We start from the raw sequence: 17,035 nt of genomic DNA, 5'->3' as shown, positions 1-17,035 counted from the left end.
CATACAGGAATGGCCGACGATGGAAAGCATTTTAGAAACATGGCACATAGAAACAGCGCGACTTGCGAGAGGAGTTGTTACAGGGCTGTCGAACACAGGGCTGAATAGCTAGATATCATAGCTTCTCAAATTGAAGGTCCGTGCTGGCCTGTGTCTATTATGAAATGACAATTGCGAGTCATTGGAATTCAGATAATTTTGTTTAATCCTCTTTTTCTCCACCTGATTTTCTATGCTTTTCCTCCCATCCCAATTTAGGCGTTATGCCAATTCCCCCCCTCCCCTACCTGGTCGTTGTGTGCATGTTCCCCCTACTGGTCGGTACAAGGGAACCCTGAAGTCTACCACATGCTTCCTGTAAAGAACCAAATTCCTCTGTTTATAACGTTAGACTTGATTTTACGTGGAATTGTTTTTTGCTGTCTTTTATTTTTAAAATACTGGTGGTCCCCCTCGCGCTGTGGATACTCTTGCGTAACAACGATATCCGGTTACCTTTGCAGGTTCAGAGAAATGGTTGACGGGAGAGAGTACTAACGTAAATAACGGATATCTCTCATTTATATAACTTTGTGAAGGAAACCCCCCTTTTTACCTTGTTTAGCACCTAGCTGGAAGGCGAAGAGGTATGTGTTTATTATGGATTGTGTTATATTGGCAATCTTCATATTTTATGTATTGAGCTGAACTAGCTAAGATGCTAACCAGTGCTACACCTTTCACTGGAAACGTGGTTTGGATAAACGAATGACTGTATGTCTGTTTCCACTTTCAGCTCTTACGGTGTCTTATGGTGAACTTGTGTCAATAAATGGTTGGCATACCGCACCATGGCCATCAGTCTCAAGGAGTTCATTTTGTCTGAAGTAAAGTCCCGCTGGGAAATGCTACAGTAAGAGCTCTGGCCCCTCATCATCCCTGCCGCGCCGCTGCACCGAGGAAGCCTGGTCTACGACGACGTACCACAGGGCTGAGTTGCTACTCACGACGGACAACGGACAATTCATCAAGCAACTCGGCGCCATTCCATGGGTCTTGTAGACAAAAGGACTTCACGTGATGATAGCTGGCTAAAGGTTTGATGCAACGGTCAGACAAAGGAAAAGGAACAATTATTTCATTAAAAAAGGTACAACTCATCTTCAACAAGAACATTCATAGCTGGCTGGAGGTTTGATGCGACGGTCAGACAGAGGTATGGAACAATTACTTCATTAAAAAGGAACAATTCATCTTCAATAAGAACAATTGATGCTCACATTGACAGTCTGAAGAAATCGAAGTCAACAATTAAGAACCTTTCTTAATTCTAAGGTACCCTCCACACTAAAGTGATTTATATAGAAACCTTGTTTTTGCACTGTGATTATAACTACTGTTGGTTACCTGATCGCCTTTGACTGTAAAATGCCTCTATGGATAACTATGTGCAGTCTAAATTGTCAGCACATGTGTTAGGTTTTGGTTCTCTCTGAGTGGTATAAATAATTAGGATTCTTTGTGCAGTAAAAAATAGTAAGGTATATTTGATCTTTTATAGTAATAGTAAAAACAACGGTTTATTATTCAGATCAGATTTAATTTTGCATATTTAAAAATGGAGCAAGCAGAGACTGAGCACCTTTCTCCACAATTAGAGCTGGAAAATCAAATAGATAGCCTACAGCTTAAAATTAGTAAGCTTGAGGTGGCTCTCGAACAAACGCTAGAGACTACTGAGATGGAACGTATAGAGAAGGAAATTCTAAACAAAAAAGAAATCCTAAATAGCCTCAAAGGTCAAAGTCAGGAGGACGGCGAGGAGCACCTCCGACACTCAGGCCGAATAAGGTATCCAACCCCTAAAATGCTTGAAAGGCAACAAGAAGAGGCACAGAGGAAGGAAAGAAAACTCGCCTCAGCGTATGAAAGGTGGAAAATTGGAGTCCGTGAGTCAAGAAAGCAGCTCAAGTCGGACCTTAATGAAAGGGAATTGGCATTAATGTCCGAAGCTCTGGAGGAAGAGAAAGAGGCTGTGTTGAGCGCCTACCTTGAAATACGAGGTCACAACACACCATCAGTTGAACTGAGAAGCCTCATCGATACATGTGAGGCAGTTACAACAGAGATTAAGAAGGTGGTCTATGAGAGGATTTTTGACATTGAAGAAGAATTCGATGGAGAACAAGTACAATGTCGTCTCAAAGAACTGCTTAAAGGCAGCTATGCTCGGTCCATCTATGGATCCACTGTCTCGAGAGTGAGTCACAAATCATTCATCACTCATGACAGTGCCACTTTGACAGTCAAACTGGTGGACGCTGCGGCAGATCTTGCCGCTAAGGAGGTTGAGTATGAAGGGTTGCTGGAAGAAAGGAAGCAAACAGAGAAAATAGAAGATTTAGAGGGGCAACAAAGAAAGCAGCTTGCAGTTGAGAAGCGTGAGCTTGTACGCCTCCAGGCAGAGAAGGACGTGAAGACAGCCTGGGCCAGGCTGCAAGTCTACACACAGGAAGGCAGCGTCCACTCAAATAGTCCCGAAGGAATTCACTATGCCTCCTCGGCGGCAAGCAGACAACCCCCCCAACGTCACAACCTTGTCGACTGATGTAAATGTATCATCCCTAGCCAAGGCCTTCCAAGATAGCATAGCTCTAAATAGACTTCCAGTTCCAGAGCCATCTGTATTTAATGGCGATCGTATCCAGTTCCTTGATTGGAAAGCCTCATTTATGTCACTCATTGACACAAGAGCCGTCTCATCTGCTGATAAACTTTATTATTTGAGGAAGTATGTAGGGGGCCCTGCTCGTAAAACCCTGGAAGGAACCTTCTATAGAAATGACAGCGAAGCCTACAAGGACGCGTGGGACAAACTAAACCACAGATATGGCCAGGCCTTCGTTGTACAGAGAGCCTTTAGAGACAGGCTCGCAGATTGGCCAACAATACAACCAAAGGATGCAGAGGGACTAAGAGACTTTTCAGACTTCTTAAATGCCTGTCAAGACGCAATGAGGCATGTGAAGAGTCTCGAAATATTGAATGACTGAAGAGAATAGAAGGCTAATCCAAAAGATGCCAGACTGGGCAATGTCACGCTGGAACAGAAAGACTACCGAAGCCTTGAACAGGATTCAAGAGTTCCCCAGCTTCAAGGACTTCGCCACATTTGTGGCGATGGAGGCAGAAATCGTTTGCAATCCGATCACCTCATTCCATGCTTTCCGCACCCTTGAGTCCAGCACAGAAAAACGAAACAGGGACCCCAACAGGAACAAAGCGTGTGTTCTCAGTACTCAAACTGAGGCCGACAGTGACAGGCAAAGACCAGCCAAGGGAAACGTAAAGCCCCCTTGTGTGTTCTGTCAGCACAATCAACACAGTCTACATGGATGTCCCAAGGCCAAGTTCATCGCAAAGACTCTGGCAGAGCGACGGGAATTTGTGAAGGAAAATAAGCTCTGCTATGGCTGCACGTTATTCGGTCATAGTGCCAAGGACTGCCGTCATCGACATTCCTGCGACACCTGCGAAGGTAAACATCCCACTTGTCTTCATGACAGCTATGTGAGAAAGGAAAGGCCTGCACCACGGGAAAACATTTTCCAAAGCAAAGCTGTTCAAACAGAGGCTGCCGCAACGTCACTGGCAGTCACTACTGCTGGAGCAGGACAAGCCACCAACACGTCGATGATTGTGCCTGTGTGGGTGTCCACAAGGAACGCGTCAGGAACGGAAAAACTGGTCTACGCCCTGCTGGGCACACAAAGTGACACCACTTTCGTCGACCAGGAAGTCAGTAACACTCTAAAGGCAGACTCCTGTCCAGTTAAACTGAAGTTACCGTAATTCCTCTAATAGTAACCGGTATTAAATTAAAAACCGGGTCTCTATTAATGACCGGGTGCGCTGTTGAGCTAAGCAATTATAAGCCGGCCTCCTAATACAAGCCGGGTTTCATGTATATTAGAGGAATTACGGTATTTCCCTCAACGGAGTTTCACTTATAGTAAATACCATATAATGGTATGGTGTTAATGTGAGAGAGTAAGCCTACCTCAGAATTGTATAAAACAAAGTTATTATTATTATTATACCAGTATTGTGATTGCACTATTTTACTTTATTTAACTTTTTTTGACCACCTGTAATTGCACTGTTTACTACCGTATTTCATACAGTACTTGGTTTCAATAAATGAACCCAGTACATTTTACTGGGTTCAAACTGACACAAAATGTTGATTTATTCATTATGATCTGTTTGAAAATTAGAAATATAGGCCTCTCTTATACATGCCTCCTCCTAATACAAGCCTGGTATCCGCTACAGTTGAAACAAATACAAGTCGGGGTTACTATTAGAGGAATTACGGTAACTACAATGATAGGACGAGACACAATAGTCAAAAGCCAAAGAGTCTCAGGGCTTCGTGTACGAGGTTACAGCTCCTCCCTGCACATCGATCTTCCTCCTGCCTATACCAAGGATTGCATACCGGTGAACCGCACCCACATTCCAACAAAGGAAACGGCCAAGAAATGGAATCATCTCTCCACAGTCATAGACGAGATTCCACCGCTACAGGATTGTGATGTGGTTCTCTTGATAGGATATGACTGTTCAAGGGCCATGGCACCAAGACAAGTAATATCAGGAGGAAATGATGAACCTTATGCAGTTCGAACCGATTTAGGATGGAGCATTGTGGGGTGCTCTTCACCGCACCTTGACACTCCAAGCCAGGCGAGAGAATGCCTCCGGATCGCGGTCAAAGAGCTCCCACCAGGGCGGCTAGGTGGTGCAGTGGGCAAGGCACTCACCACCAATGCTGGAGACGCTGGGTTCGTGTGTTCGAATCCAGCTCTCCACATTGTTTTCAGTTTGGCTGGTCGTCCGTACTAATACAATTGGCAGTATTAGAGGGTGGGAAAGCTGATGGGTGGGTCCTGGGCGCGTGAATATTTTAGGCAACCAACTTGTGTTCAGCGTTTCTCTGATTGGCCACTACGCCCATGTGACCGCGGCAGCGCGAGAGAGCTGCAGTGCGGAAATAGACTGCATTCTATTGCCGTTCTCTGCGACAAACTCTAACCATAACCAACTCCGAAACAGCGCCTAAACTTAACCCTTCTAACCTTAACCAACTCCGAAACAATGCCCAACCTTAACCCTAACCAACTCCGAAACAATGCCTAAACGTAACCATAACCTTAACCAACTCCGAAAGAATATTGCCATGCTCCAAGACAAACTCTAACCTTAACCAACTCCGAAACAGCGCCTAAACTTAACCCTTCTAACCTTAACCAACTCCGAAACAATGCCTAACCTTAACCAACTCCGAAACAATGCCTAAACTTAACATGCCTAAACTTAACCGGCGAAAGAATGCACGTTAAAAAGAAAAAAGAAAATTGAAGGGAATCGAACTTGTCACCAACACACCGCAGGATCCATAGCAAGGCGGCGAACCAGTTGAGCTAGTCATCGATGTTAAAAGAGGGGGAATTACCGCTGCATAATGCTGCCACGGCAGAGCTCCGCGGCCTGCCGCTGCCGCGTCGTGGCTAGACGCAAGTTGGTTGCCTTTAAAATGCACGCGTCCTGGGCGTTGTAAACAGAAAAATACCCCTACAGTTCGGTCGGGGCGCCTGCTCAGCAAAGGAAGGATCTGGAGGGAGGTAGTGTGACCTTCCACGCATTACACTCTCCCAGTGAGAATCTGCGCTGCCAGGCTGGCTGCCGGCTGACTGCGCATGTGTCGGAGGATAGCATGCGATAGTCTCCGGCCTCTCGGACCAACAGTAGGGGGGGTGCGCAACAACCAGGAAGGGAGTTGGGAATTGGCATAACGACTAACAGTGGGATGGGAGAAAAAAATCGGAAAAAGAGGGGGAAAAAAGATTAAAAAAAATGGAACGAGAGGACGTGGAGTGCCTCATAATCAAAGACCTACAGAGACAAACATATCCAGAGGAACTGAAGTTACTGAAGAAAGGCTCTCGGCTGCCACTCAATAACAAGTTGCATCGCCTTAACCCCTTTCTAGACAAGGATGGTGTAATCAAGGTGGGAGGAAGGCTCTGTGACTCCAATCTCCCCCATGCAGTCAAACACCCTGCAATCAAGGATGGTGTAATCAAGGTGGGAGGAAGGCTCTGTGACTCCAATCTCCCCCATGCAGTCAAACACCCTGCAATCAAGGATGGTGTAATCAAGGTGGGAGGAAGGCTCTGTGACTCCAATCTTCCCCATGCAGTCAAACACCCTGCGATTATTCCGAAGGAACATCACATCACAAAGATGATCATCACACACTGCCATGAAAAGGCTAAACATCACGGTAAAGGAATAACCATAAACAAGATCAGATCAAAGGGCTACTGGATCTTAGGGTTTGGTTGGGTCGTGGCATCTCATCTCAGTCGATTGTCTGCATTAATAGCGAGATGCTGCTTGAATGCAACGTTGCATTCAAGCAGCATCTCGCTATTAATGCAGACCGGGCCAAAGCAATAACAAACGCCATAGGTGTTTTTATAGCAGCAGATCTGTGACCATACTCCGTTGTCGAGAACACTGGGTTTAAGCACATGTTAAAAGTAATATAGCCCCGCTACCTAGTTCCCTCGTCCGTATTTCAGCCAGCAAGTCATACCACCAGCTCTGTATAAACTAGACTTTCATGACTGTGATGCAAGCCCTGCCCCTGTATTCAAGCATCACAGTCATGAAAGGGGTTATGAATAAACAAGCACAAGCTACAGTTGTCCACGACTTATCCTCCAAGGCATCTGCTATATAATAATCTTCAGATTTACTTAAGTGTTATTAGTAGGTTACAGCAGTAAGCATTAGTTTGCTCAGTCAATTATGGCCAATTCGTTTTATATTGTTTAATAGTTAAATAAATAGATAAATGAAGCAAATTTTTTTTTACCCCCCCCCCCCCCCGTACCGAAAGTAATACCGAACCGTGACTTCAAAACCGAGGTACGTGCCGAACCGTGGATTTTGTGTACCGTTACACCCCTAGTGAATAGGTACTCGGTAGTACCGACGTAATTCGGTCTGTACCCTTAAAAGTACAGAGTTCGGACGGCTTCCGGTATGAGAGCGGAAGAGTAGCACGCATGCGGTGAGGCTCCTGGTCAAAAGAGCGAAAAACAAAGAAATAAGGACCCGAAAAGTGATTAAAAATGAAGATGCAAACGAGAAGGAAGGAGGAGAAAAAAAATATGAAGGAAAGAGAAATGGAGAACTCACAGGAAGAGGAGAGTTCGATGGAGCAGAACCCCCGAGGCGAGACCGAGAAGGAGCAGGCGGAGGAAGGGGGAGTCTCGGCTGAGACAGACAAGGAAATGCCAGGATGGGCCGTGCTCATGCAGGCCGGGATATTGGCAACCATAAAATTGAACTCGGACACGATGCAGGCGAACATGAAACTGAACTCGGACACGATAAGAAATGATATTGGGAAGTTACGGGAGGAATTGAGGAAGGAACAGGAGGACTTCAGAGGTGAAATGAATACAGAAATCAAAAGGGTGGATGAGAAGATGGCGGAACAGGACAGTAACGTAACAGAGGTACAGACTAGAACGGCGCAGATGGAGGAATGGAGCACAGAGATACACAAGGTGTTAACGTGTGCGATTCAAAAGCAAGAACAGATGGAGACAAAGATATCGGACATGGAGGGGAGGTCACGGAGAAATAACATCAGAATATGGGGATTGAAAGAAGGAAGGGGAATCGGTGATCCAATATGTGGAAGAGCTTATCAAGGAACAACTGAAGGAGACGGGACTGGAAAAAATGGAGATACAGAGGGCCCACAGGGCGTTGGCTCCGAGACCGAAACCGGACAGACCTCCGAGGGCGGTGATTATTAACTTTCTGAGATTTGAGATTAAGGAATTGATACTCTTGAACTGCGTGGACCAAGAAGATAGAAATCAAGGGGAAAAGACTGTCGTTTGATCAAGATTACTCGACAGCGGTGGCAATAACACGCAGGTCCTACGCGGGACTGAAGAGAATTCTGAAAGAAAACGGAATGAAATACCAGTCACCCATGACCTCGCTAAGGATTCACTGGAAGGAAGGGACGGTGACATACGCAACGGCGCGGGAGGCGGCGGAGGAGATGAGGCGACGGGGGATGCAGATGGCGGAGGACGGAGAGGGAAGGAGACAGGAGGGCCAGACGCGGAGCCTGCAGCAGAGATTGGAGGGGGCACGCAGATGGACCAGAGTGGGAGATCGAGGCCCGGGAGAGGAGGGAGGAGAGAGGAGAAGGCCGAGGTGAGACGTGACAGACCGAAGGCGGAGACGGACGAGGAGGCCAGAGACGGAGAAGGAGGGGAGAGGAGACGAACGGATGAGTACACGCACAAGAGATTGAAAAACTATCCAAATAGAGACAAAATATAGAAACTGAAATAACATATACATAAACACACATTCCCAGGTAGAGGCAGGCTATAGGAACGAACATAACGTATACATGGACACATAATACACAGGCCGACGGAGGAAATAAATGGAAATATAATTAGGTATGATAGACGGAACACAGAACATATTGAAACAAATACATAGACACACGCTGAGAGTAACACAGTTGGAAGGGATTAAGGGGATAAATGGACATCACATAGAAAATAGAGAGGAGGAAAATCAAATAAAAAGGGGTACACAGAAGACACCACACACGGGTTTGGGAGGAAAGAGGGACATTGGAACATATGAGCCGCATTGAGGGGGACCTAGGAAATGGGGGTCTTTGATCAGAATGAAGGACAGAGCGCTTTTGACCAGGAGCACGACAGCAATAAAAACAGTAAGAAAGCTGGACAAATATGACGAGCGGTTGGGGGCAAAGGTTTCAAACCCCCAAGCCGTCAGGAGGAGGCCTCTCACTAGGAGAGCAATTACTCCTCACCCACCAGCAGGGGACAGGGGGGGACACAGGGACCCCCCGAACGCCTTGGGAGCACTTTATGTAAAGTTTATGTTTTTTATTTATGTTAATCATTATATGTATTCGGTGAAGAGAGCGGAGGCTACAACCGGAGGGGGGAATGAATGTGACATGGGGGGGACTGACAGACGAAAGAAGAAGAAAGATGACAATGGTTAAAGGTATAAAAATGATGTCGTTAAACGTTAATGGAATGAATAATGCGATAAAGAGGGGCAAAGTGATGTTGAAATGTAAAAAAAGTGAGATGGAAGTGATTTTTCTGCAGGAGACACATTTGGTAGCACAGGATCATGAGAAACTGAAGAGATTTGGATATGAAAATGCATACTATAGTTCCTTTAAACGGAACCTGAGGAGAGGAGTAATCACGTTAATCAAAAACAGTCAAATTTGAATTGATCAAGGAAGTAAGAGACAAGGAGGGAAGGTTTGTTCTGGTGAAGGGGAAAATGGAGGGCCAAATGGTTACGTTAGTGAATGTTTATGCACCCCCAGAGAGTGAGAGGGATTTATATGAGACCATTTTTGATATGATAGTGATGGAACTAGAAGGGATATTGATATGCGCGGGAGATTTTAATGTAGTACTGAATCACGACCTAGACACCACGAGTACTAGAAAAGGACGGGCACCAATCAGTAGATATGAATATTCAGATGACGGAAATGGGAATTACAGATGTTTGGAGGGGGATGCACGCCATGGACAGGGAATACACACATTACTCACACCCGCACGTGACATATGCGAGAATAGACTACTTTTTGATGACGACGGGGGACAGTTACAGGGTACGGGAGAGCAGAATAGGAGTAGCGGACATATCGGATCACAGTGCCATATATCTGACAGTAGATCTAGAAGGGAGACGGAGGAACACGATCTGGAGACTAAATGTAGGAATATTAAATAACAAGGGGGTGGTGAGTCAGATCAAGGAGGAGATAGCCAGATATAAGGAAGAAAATGACAACGGGGCGGTAGATCTGAACATTCTATGGGACACACTGAATGGTGATAAGGGGGAAATTGATGGAGAAGACAGCAATGCTGAAGAAGGCCAGAACGGAGACATATCACAATCTGATAGGGAAGCTGAAGAAGCTAGAGGGGAGACACCAGATATCAAAAGAACAGGAAACACTCGGAGAAATCAAAGAAGTAAAGGCCAGGATAAATAGGGAATTATTGACGGAAATAGAAAAGAAAGCGAGGTTCATGAAACAAACGTACTATGAAGGGGGACCAAAAGCGACCAGACTGTTGGCTAGGAGAATTAGGACGCAACAGAAGTTGAACACGATACACACAATAAGGGATACAAAGACTAATGAAATATTGAGAGACCCAGCTGAAATAGAGGACATTTAGAGAATACTATGAGAAACTATACACACAGCCAAAAGCAGCGGGAGAAGAGGAAATAGAAGCATATCTGGAGAAGCTAGAGTTACCATCGATAGGGAAAGAACAGAATGAAGAATTAAATAAAATAATTACGGAACGAGAACTGGAAGAGGCAATTAGTAGAGCTAAAAACAACAAGTCTCCGGGGAGCGACGGATTCCCATCGGAATTCTACAAGACATTTAGAACTGAATTAGCACCCATGTTAGGGGCGGCGTTCAGACACACGAAGGAAGAGGGAAAAATGCCCCCCTCGTGGAAGGAAGCCATAATCACCACGATACCGAAGGAAGGGAAGGATAGGGAATTATGTAGTAGTTTCAGACCTGTGTCCATACTCAACGTGGATTACAAGATGTATACATCGATAATATCAAAGAGATTTGAGATGTTTATGCCAGACATTATAGATGAAGATCAAACTGGATTTATTAAAGGGAGACAGACACAGGACAACGTGAGAAAGACATTACACATAGTAGAGGAGATACAAAAACAAGGTGGTAGCGCGGTACTGATTAGCCTAGATGCAGAAAAAGCATTAGACAGTGTGAGCTGGAAATTTTTATATAAAACATTGATGAGGTTCGGACTGAACGGGAGGGCGATGAAGATGATCAAGGCGCTATATCAAGAACCGACAGCGAGGGTTAAGGTGAATGGCAGCTTGACGGATAGAATCAGATTAGAGAGGGCTACCAGACAGGGATGTTGTCTCTCACCGACGCTCTTCGCCGTTTTCATAGAACCACTGGCACAACTGATCAGACAGACCGAGGACATTAAGGGAGTAAGGATAAAGGGAACGGAATATAAACTAGGCCTATTTGCGGACGACGTGATAGTATACATGAGGCAACCAGACAAGAGCTTCCCGGCACTGATGGATCTACTGAAGGAATATGGCCACTACTCAGGATACAAACTAAACGTGACAAAGACACAGACCTTAGCATGGAACTATACCCCAACGACGGAAATTAGGGAACAGTACGGGATAAGATGGGACATGGACAAGATTAAATACTTAGGGGTGAACATCACGAGAGGGGTGGAGAAACTGTTTGAGGCGAACTATACACAGATAAATCAGAACATCAAGAGAGACTTAGAGAGATGGACAGTAATGCCCTTGGACTTCAATTCAAGAATAGAGGTCATTAAAATGAACATACTATCAAGGTTACTGTACCTGTTCCAGTCACTACCGATACAAATACCACAGAATCAATTCAGGGAGTGGGACAGACTGATATCGAGGTTCATATGGGCGGGGAGAAGACCACGGGTCAGATATAAAACACTACAACTACCAAAGGAAGAGGGAGGGATGGCAGTACCCAGCCTACAAGATTATTACTATGCAGCACAACTGAGAGCAGTGACGTGCTGGTGTAACGACAGATATGAGGCAAGATGGAAAGACATTGAAAAAGAAGGGGAGGGATACAAGGTACAAGCTCTGGTGGGAGATGGGGAACTATTTAAAGAAAAAGAGGGACTATTAGATCCAATCACCAAATGCACCTTGACTATATGGAACAGAGTAGTAAAGACACACAAATTGGAGAAGCAGTCAGGGGTTCTGAGATGGGTAGCACATGACAAGAGATTCAAACCAGGGAGGTTAGACCATGGATTCAGAAGGTGGGAGGGGGGGGGGGGGGGGGGCAACAGCGATATGCAAAATGATAGAGAAGGGGGAAATGCAGACACTACAAAAATTAAAGGAGAAATTTGGACTAGAAAACAGGGACCACTTCAGATATCTACAGGTTAGAGACTACTACAACAAAGAAATAAGGGGGGCCAAAGACGAAGAACAGAATGGAATAATAAAGATGATAGTATGGGCATACGAAGGGGGGCAAGGAAGAGTAATATCAGCAATATACCGGGCCATAATGAACAGCAAGGGACACACGACCGATTACATAAGGGAGAGAGAGCTAGAGATAGAAATAACAGGGAAGGAATGGGGATTGGGGGAACATATGCGAGGTGCAACATTCAACAACAGGATCGAGGATATGGAAAGAGTTTGGATGGAAAAACATAATCAGATTCTTTATAACCCCAGAGCTGAAGGGAAAATATACACCAACACAAAGAGCATGCTGGAGGATGTGTGGGAAGGAGGGGGCAAATCACACGCACATATTCTGGGGATGTCAGAAGCTGAAGGGGTATTGGGAGGAGATAGGGGAGGCTAGAGCCATATGAAATCCGCGTTCACGGAATCGCGGACGGAATCGCGGAATTAACCAATAAAAATGGAATCAACTGCAAAACGTGGAATATTGCAGAATTTGGCCTAATCTGGACTGAAATTTCGTTTTTGGGTGGAACGTTTGGTGCACACACGACCGGGGAGGCGGGGACTCTACAACGTGTTACACACAACACAGCCGCGGTGCTCAAGCGTCTGGCTGCTTCAGTACATCGTCAAGAAGCGAAACAATTCCACAATAAGCCCTCAATTCAGAGCAGAACAGTATCCTAATGACTTTTATGCCTCCGGTGATAAGGTGTTTTGCTAATTCTGTCAACGTTCCGTGGACTGGACCCGCAAAAACACTTGCGACACTATTGTGATTAAATAGCTATATAACGTTAGGACGTTTAGCGTCTAGCTAAATCTAGTGCACCCATCCATTTCATTATACACTGCCCTTTATAAACTAAATACACTTAAATAGCTATGTAACGTTATAGGACTATCTATGGAAATGATAGCTTCTAGAAGTTCTAGCTAAATCTGGTGCACCCATATTTGTTTAATGCAAACGATTGTCATTATACACTGCCCTTTATCATCTAAATAAACTTAAATAGCTATGAAACGTTACAGTACATAGGACTATAGATGGAAATGATAGCTTCTTCCATTTGTTTAATGCAAACGATTGCCATTATACACTGTCCTTTATAAACGAAATAAACTAAACTAAAGGTGCCTAAATTATGCATTACTAAATTTCATCACAATATAATAGATATAGCTAGGTTACTGACATTGTCATTGTGATAATGTCAGTAATAGCTAGCTGTATCTATTGTTTACACTTGAAATATGTATTTTTATTTTGTCACAATATTAATTGAAAAATATTGTGTAAAATTGAACTGTATTTCTGAGTTGCAGCACTTAAAAACATTAAATGGACTGTTATATCGTATTCAATTGTGGACATTTATTCATTCCCACTTATTAGACACTATTTCTGATGGTAAAATGAGCATAAAAGGCAAAATACAGAATTCTGAAATATTAAAACGGAAAAAATGGAATTTGGGAAAAAATAAAATGGAATTTGGAAAATAATAAAACGGATTTCATATGGCTCTAGGGGAGGCAATGATCAGAATATTAGGATACGGATTACCACAAACACGACTGGTGCTTTACTTAGGAGACCTGACACACGAGGGAATACAAGGGGGGGACAAATATTTAATAAAGATAATGTTGATAGCGGCCAGAAAAGCAATAACGAGACTGTGGTACAAGGAAGACCCACCGACAATAGCACAATGGGTAGGAATAGTGGAAGAGATACAGGATATGGAGAGGATAACACACATGCTGAGGTTACAGGAAGAGAAATTTGGAGAAAGATGGGGTAAGTGGGAGGATTACAAGGGGAACGAAAACGACATCACAGAGGAAGAACCAAATACACCACAAGAGGGCGAAGGGTAAAGGAGGAAAGAGGTTCAAAGAGGGTCTCTGAACCCATGTCACACACTTAATGTTTTCTAATTTCATTTTGGTTTAAGGTATGACAACTGTTTTATGTTTTTTATTTGCTTAAGTCAGTATTTTTTATTTTTCGTCTTTTGGATATTACATTTTTGTATTTATTATTTATGTCTGATTAATAGTGTTGTTGATGTTATTGTATATGTCGTGTTGTTTGTCTATAAATGTTTAATAAAAAAAAAAAAGTACAGAGTTCGGTACCCAACCCTAGTGAGGATTCAAAGCATGGCCTTAGAGTGTGTCGGGTCATTATCCACCATACAGCAGGCTTATAGTGTTCAGACTTACGGGTCTCCAGCAGCCAACAGCAGCAGGTATCTGGAAGGGACGTGGTCAGGAGCGAATACTGTGCTGGCGAACTTCATGGCCACCTGGCGCACCTGGACCTCCGGCTGGACAGAGACAGGAGTGGACAGAGGAACTAGCACAGCTTGCAAAATTTACATTTTCAGTAATTCCTCATAAAATCCATGACAAATAAGAATCTTTCAAATATATAAATGTGTAATAAAGCTTCAGTTTAAGTTCTAGAGGTATAAAAACGTGGGGCAAAATTAACAAGGCTAACTGACTGAGGTGTGCTTGATTTAACTCACCACATGGTGAAACAATAGCTTTTTCCACTGGTTCGGTTCCATACCTTTACAATGTAAGCAGCTACCAGGGCCTCCATCAAGTTGAGTAGTGCCCCCTGTAGGTTGGCATAGGCTCCTACCATCATAGACAAAGCCTCCTGGATGGCCAGACGCACATCAGACTCCTCCTGGACAAGACACGGAAGCAACAAGAGAGAGATCAGTGTCAGAGCCACTTGTGTAAAATCTGTAACAGCAGGTGAAGGAATACCACAATAATCGTTGGTTGTTAAATATTCTCCCTCTTATGTATTACTGTACTGAGTATGCAGATGCTTGAGAGGGGTACTGGATGTTTAACCCACCTTACACATGGACTCAAAGAACTGCTGCACCAGTGCTATGTCCTTAGTGAACAGTTGAGGCATGCGGCTGCAAGGGAGGAGGCAGAATAACGGCACTTACTTCACCATCACATTACACACTCTGTAGGCTAATAGTTCCAAGAAAAACACATTGGCGCTAGTAATACCTGGACAGCTTCCCAACAGCAGAATACGCAACGCACAGCAACTTCGGATCCTATGGAGACATGTAATTGGTCAATAGTTACAATATTGCCTCTTCAGCAGTGTGATGAAATAGATTTCTTTCGTCTCCAGTTGTACCTCCTTGTATTCGTTAATAAGCTTGGTGAGACCATTGAGCAGCATCAGACCCAGGGGTTTATTGGTGTCAGGACACCTGGAAAACACCAGAATAACATAATTATTTCTACATTTATATATTAATACATTTCTCAAAAAGGAAAAAGAAAACATACTTCATCATTAGAATGGTTCACAGATTATCCTGGATATGTCAAGATCATATCTTACACCATGCAGATGTGATGGACAAACTGGAGGGTGAGAGACAGCAGTTTGTTGTTGGTGTTGGCTCCGAAGAGACCGTCGTACACAACCTGAGGAGGAGCAAACAGAGAGGACATAACTTTACCAGGGAGAAAGGTGACGGGGCTCAGACTCTCGCACACACCTCAAACTTACAAATCGTGTACAACAGGCTCATACAATATGCGGCTGCGCACAAACACTGTTTACACAAACACTGTCTACGCGAACACTGCCTACACGAACACTGCCTACTGCCTACACAAACACTGCCTACACAAGTTCAAGTTTCAAGTTTCTTTAATAGTTGTCATACAGAAGTACAGAATACTTTCATACAAAATGCTTCTTACTGTTACGCTCCAGAGACTGTGCTAGACAAGATAGTATCAAATAACATAGTATAGCATGTAAATTAGAAGTAGAAAATGAGGTCACAGTGTTCAGTATAGACATGTGTACAATGTTCGATGCAGAATAGACGTAACTGAGTTACCATATAATATACAATACTATGCAGTGTACTAATGTACAATATTATATAGTGCAAAGCAGAAATGAAGAAATGGGATGAGGTACAATTTAGGTACAATTTACAGTAAGGTGTACGAGTTGTAGTGCAATCCTTCATCAATAAATATAAAGTGTGGGGAGTGGGTGCTACAGTGTGTTTGTTTAAAGTGAGTGTGTGCTATAAAGTGTGGGGAGTGGGTGCTACAGTGTGTTTGTTTAAAGTGAGTGTGTGCGTGTGGATGTGTGTGCTATGTGCGTTTGATGGTTGTTGTTGTGTAGTGTTCATTGTTCGTTAAGCAGCCTGATGGCCTGGGGATAGAAGCTTCTTCTGAGTCTTTCTGTGCTCGCCTTGAGACTCCGGTATCGCTTGCCTGACCGCAGCAGTTCAAAGAGGCAGTTGTTCGGGTGGCTCGAGTCCTTAATAATTCTCTTAGCCTTCCCCCTGCACCGCTTGTTGTAAATGTTCTGGAGGGTGGGGAGCCCCCCTCCGATTGTGCGTTCGGCTGAACGTGTCACTCTTTGTAGTCTGCTTCGGTCTTGTGCAGTGCTATTCCCAAACCAAGAGGTGATGTTGCCAGTCAGGATGCTCTCTATTGTACATGAGTAGAAGTTCTTAAGGATCTTCTGACTGACTTGGAACTTCCTTAGGTGCCTGAGGAAGTAGAGGCGTTGTCGTGCCTTCTTCACAACACTGTCAATGTGTGTGGTCCACGAACACTGTTTACTGCCTACACCAGTGTTCATTTTGGCAACTATTTTAATTTTAGTCTTAGTCATGTGTCAAATGCTCCTTTTTCGTTTATCATATTTAGTCACCTTCATTTATTTTTAGTTTAGTCAGTTTTAGTCAACTACAGGTCTGAGCATTTTAGTCTTAGTCAGTGTTGGTCTCGATTTTGTCTTTTTTGT

General features: G+C 44.1%; 1 protein-coding gene across 1 annotated transcript in view; it reads right to left on the bottom strand.

Moving 5' to 3' along the window:
- Positions 1-17,035, bottom strand: part of ecpas (Ecm29 proteasome adaptor and scaffold) — a 98,234-nt gene that overhangs the window by 56,084 nt on the left and 25,115 nt on the right. Inside the window, exons 10-15 of the mRNA XM_084319080.1 lie at positions 15,599-15,684; positions 15,389-15,464; positions 15,253-15,302; positions 15,086-15,152; positions 14,786-14,908; positions 14,434-14,537 (exon numbers count right to left, since the gene is read on the bottom strand). Of these exons, the coding sequence (XP_084175206.1) occupies positions 14,434-14,537; positions 14,786-14,908; positions 15,086-15,152; positions 15,253-15,302; positions 15,389-15,464; positions 15,599-15,684 (506 nt within the window). The remainder of the gene's footprint in view (positions 1-14,433; positions 14,538-14,785; positions 14,909-15,085; positions 15,153-15,252; positions 15,303-15,388; positions 15,465-15,598; positions 15,685-17,035) is intronic.

This window comes from Notolepis coatsorum (assembly GCF_963971535.1).
Source record: "Notolepis coatsorum genome assembly, chromosome: 7".
NCBI lineage: Eukaryota > Metazoa > Chordata > Actinopteri > Aulopiformes > Paralepididae > Notolepis > Notolepis coatsorum.
This window is presented reverse-complemented; position numbering and strand designations above follow the sequence as displayed.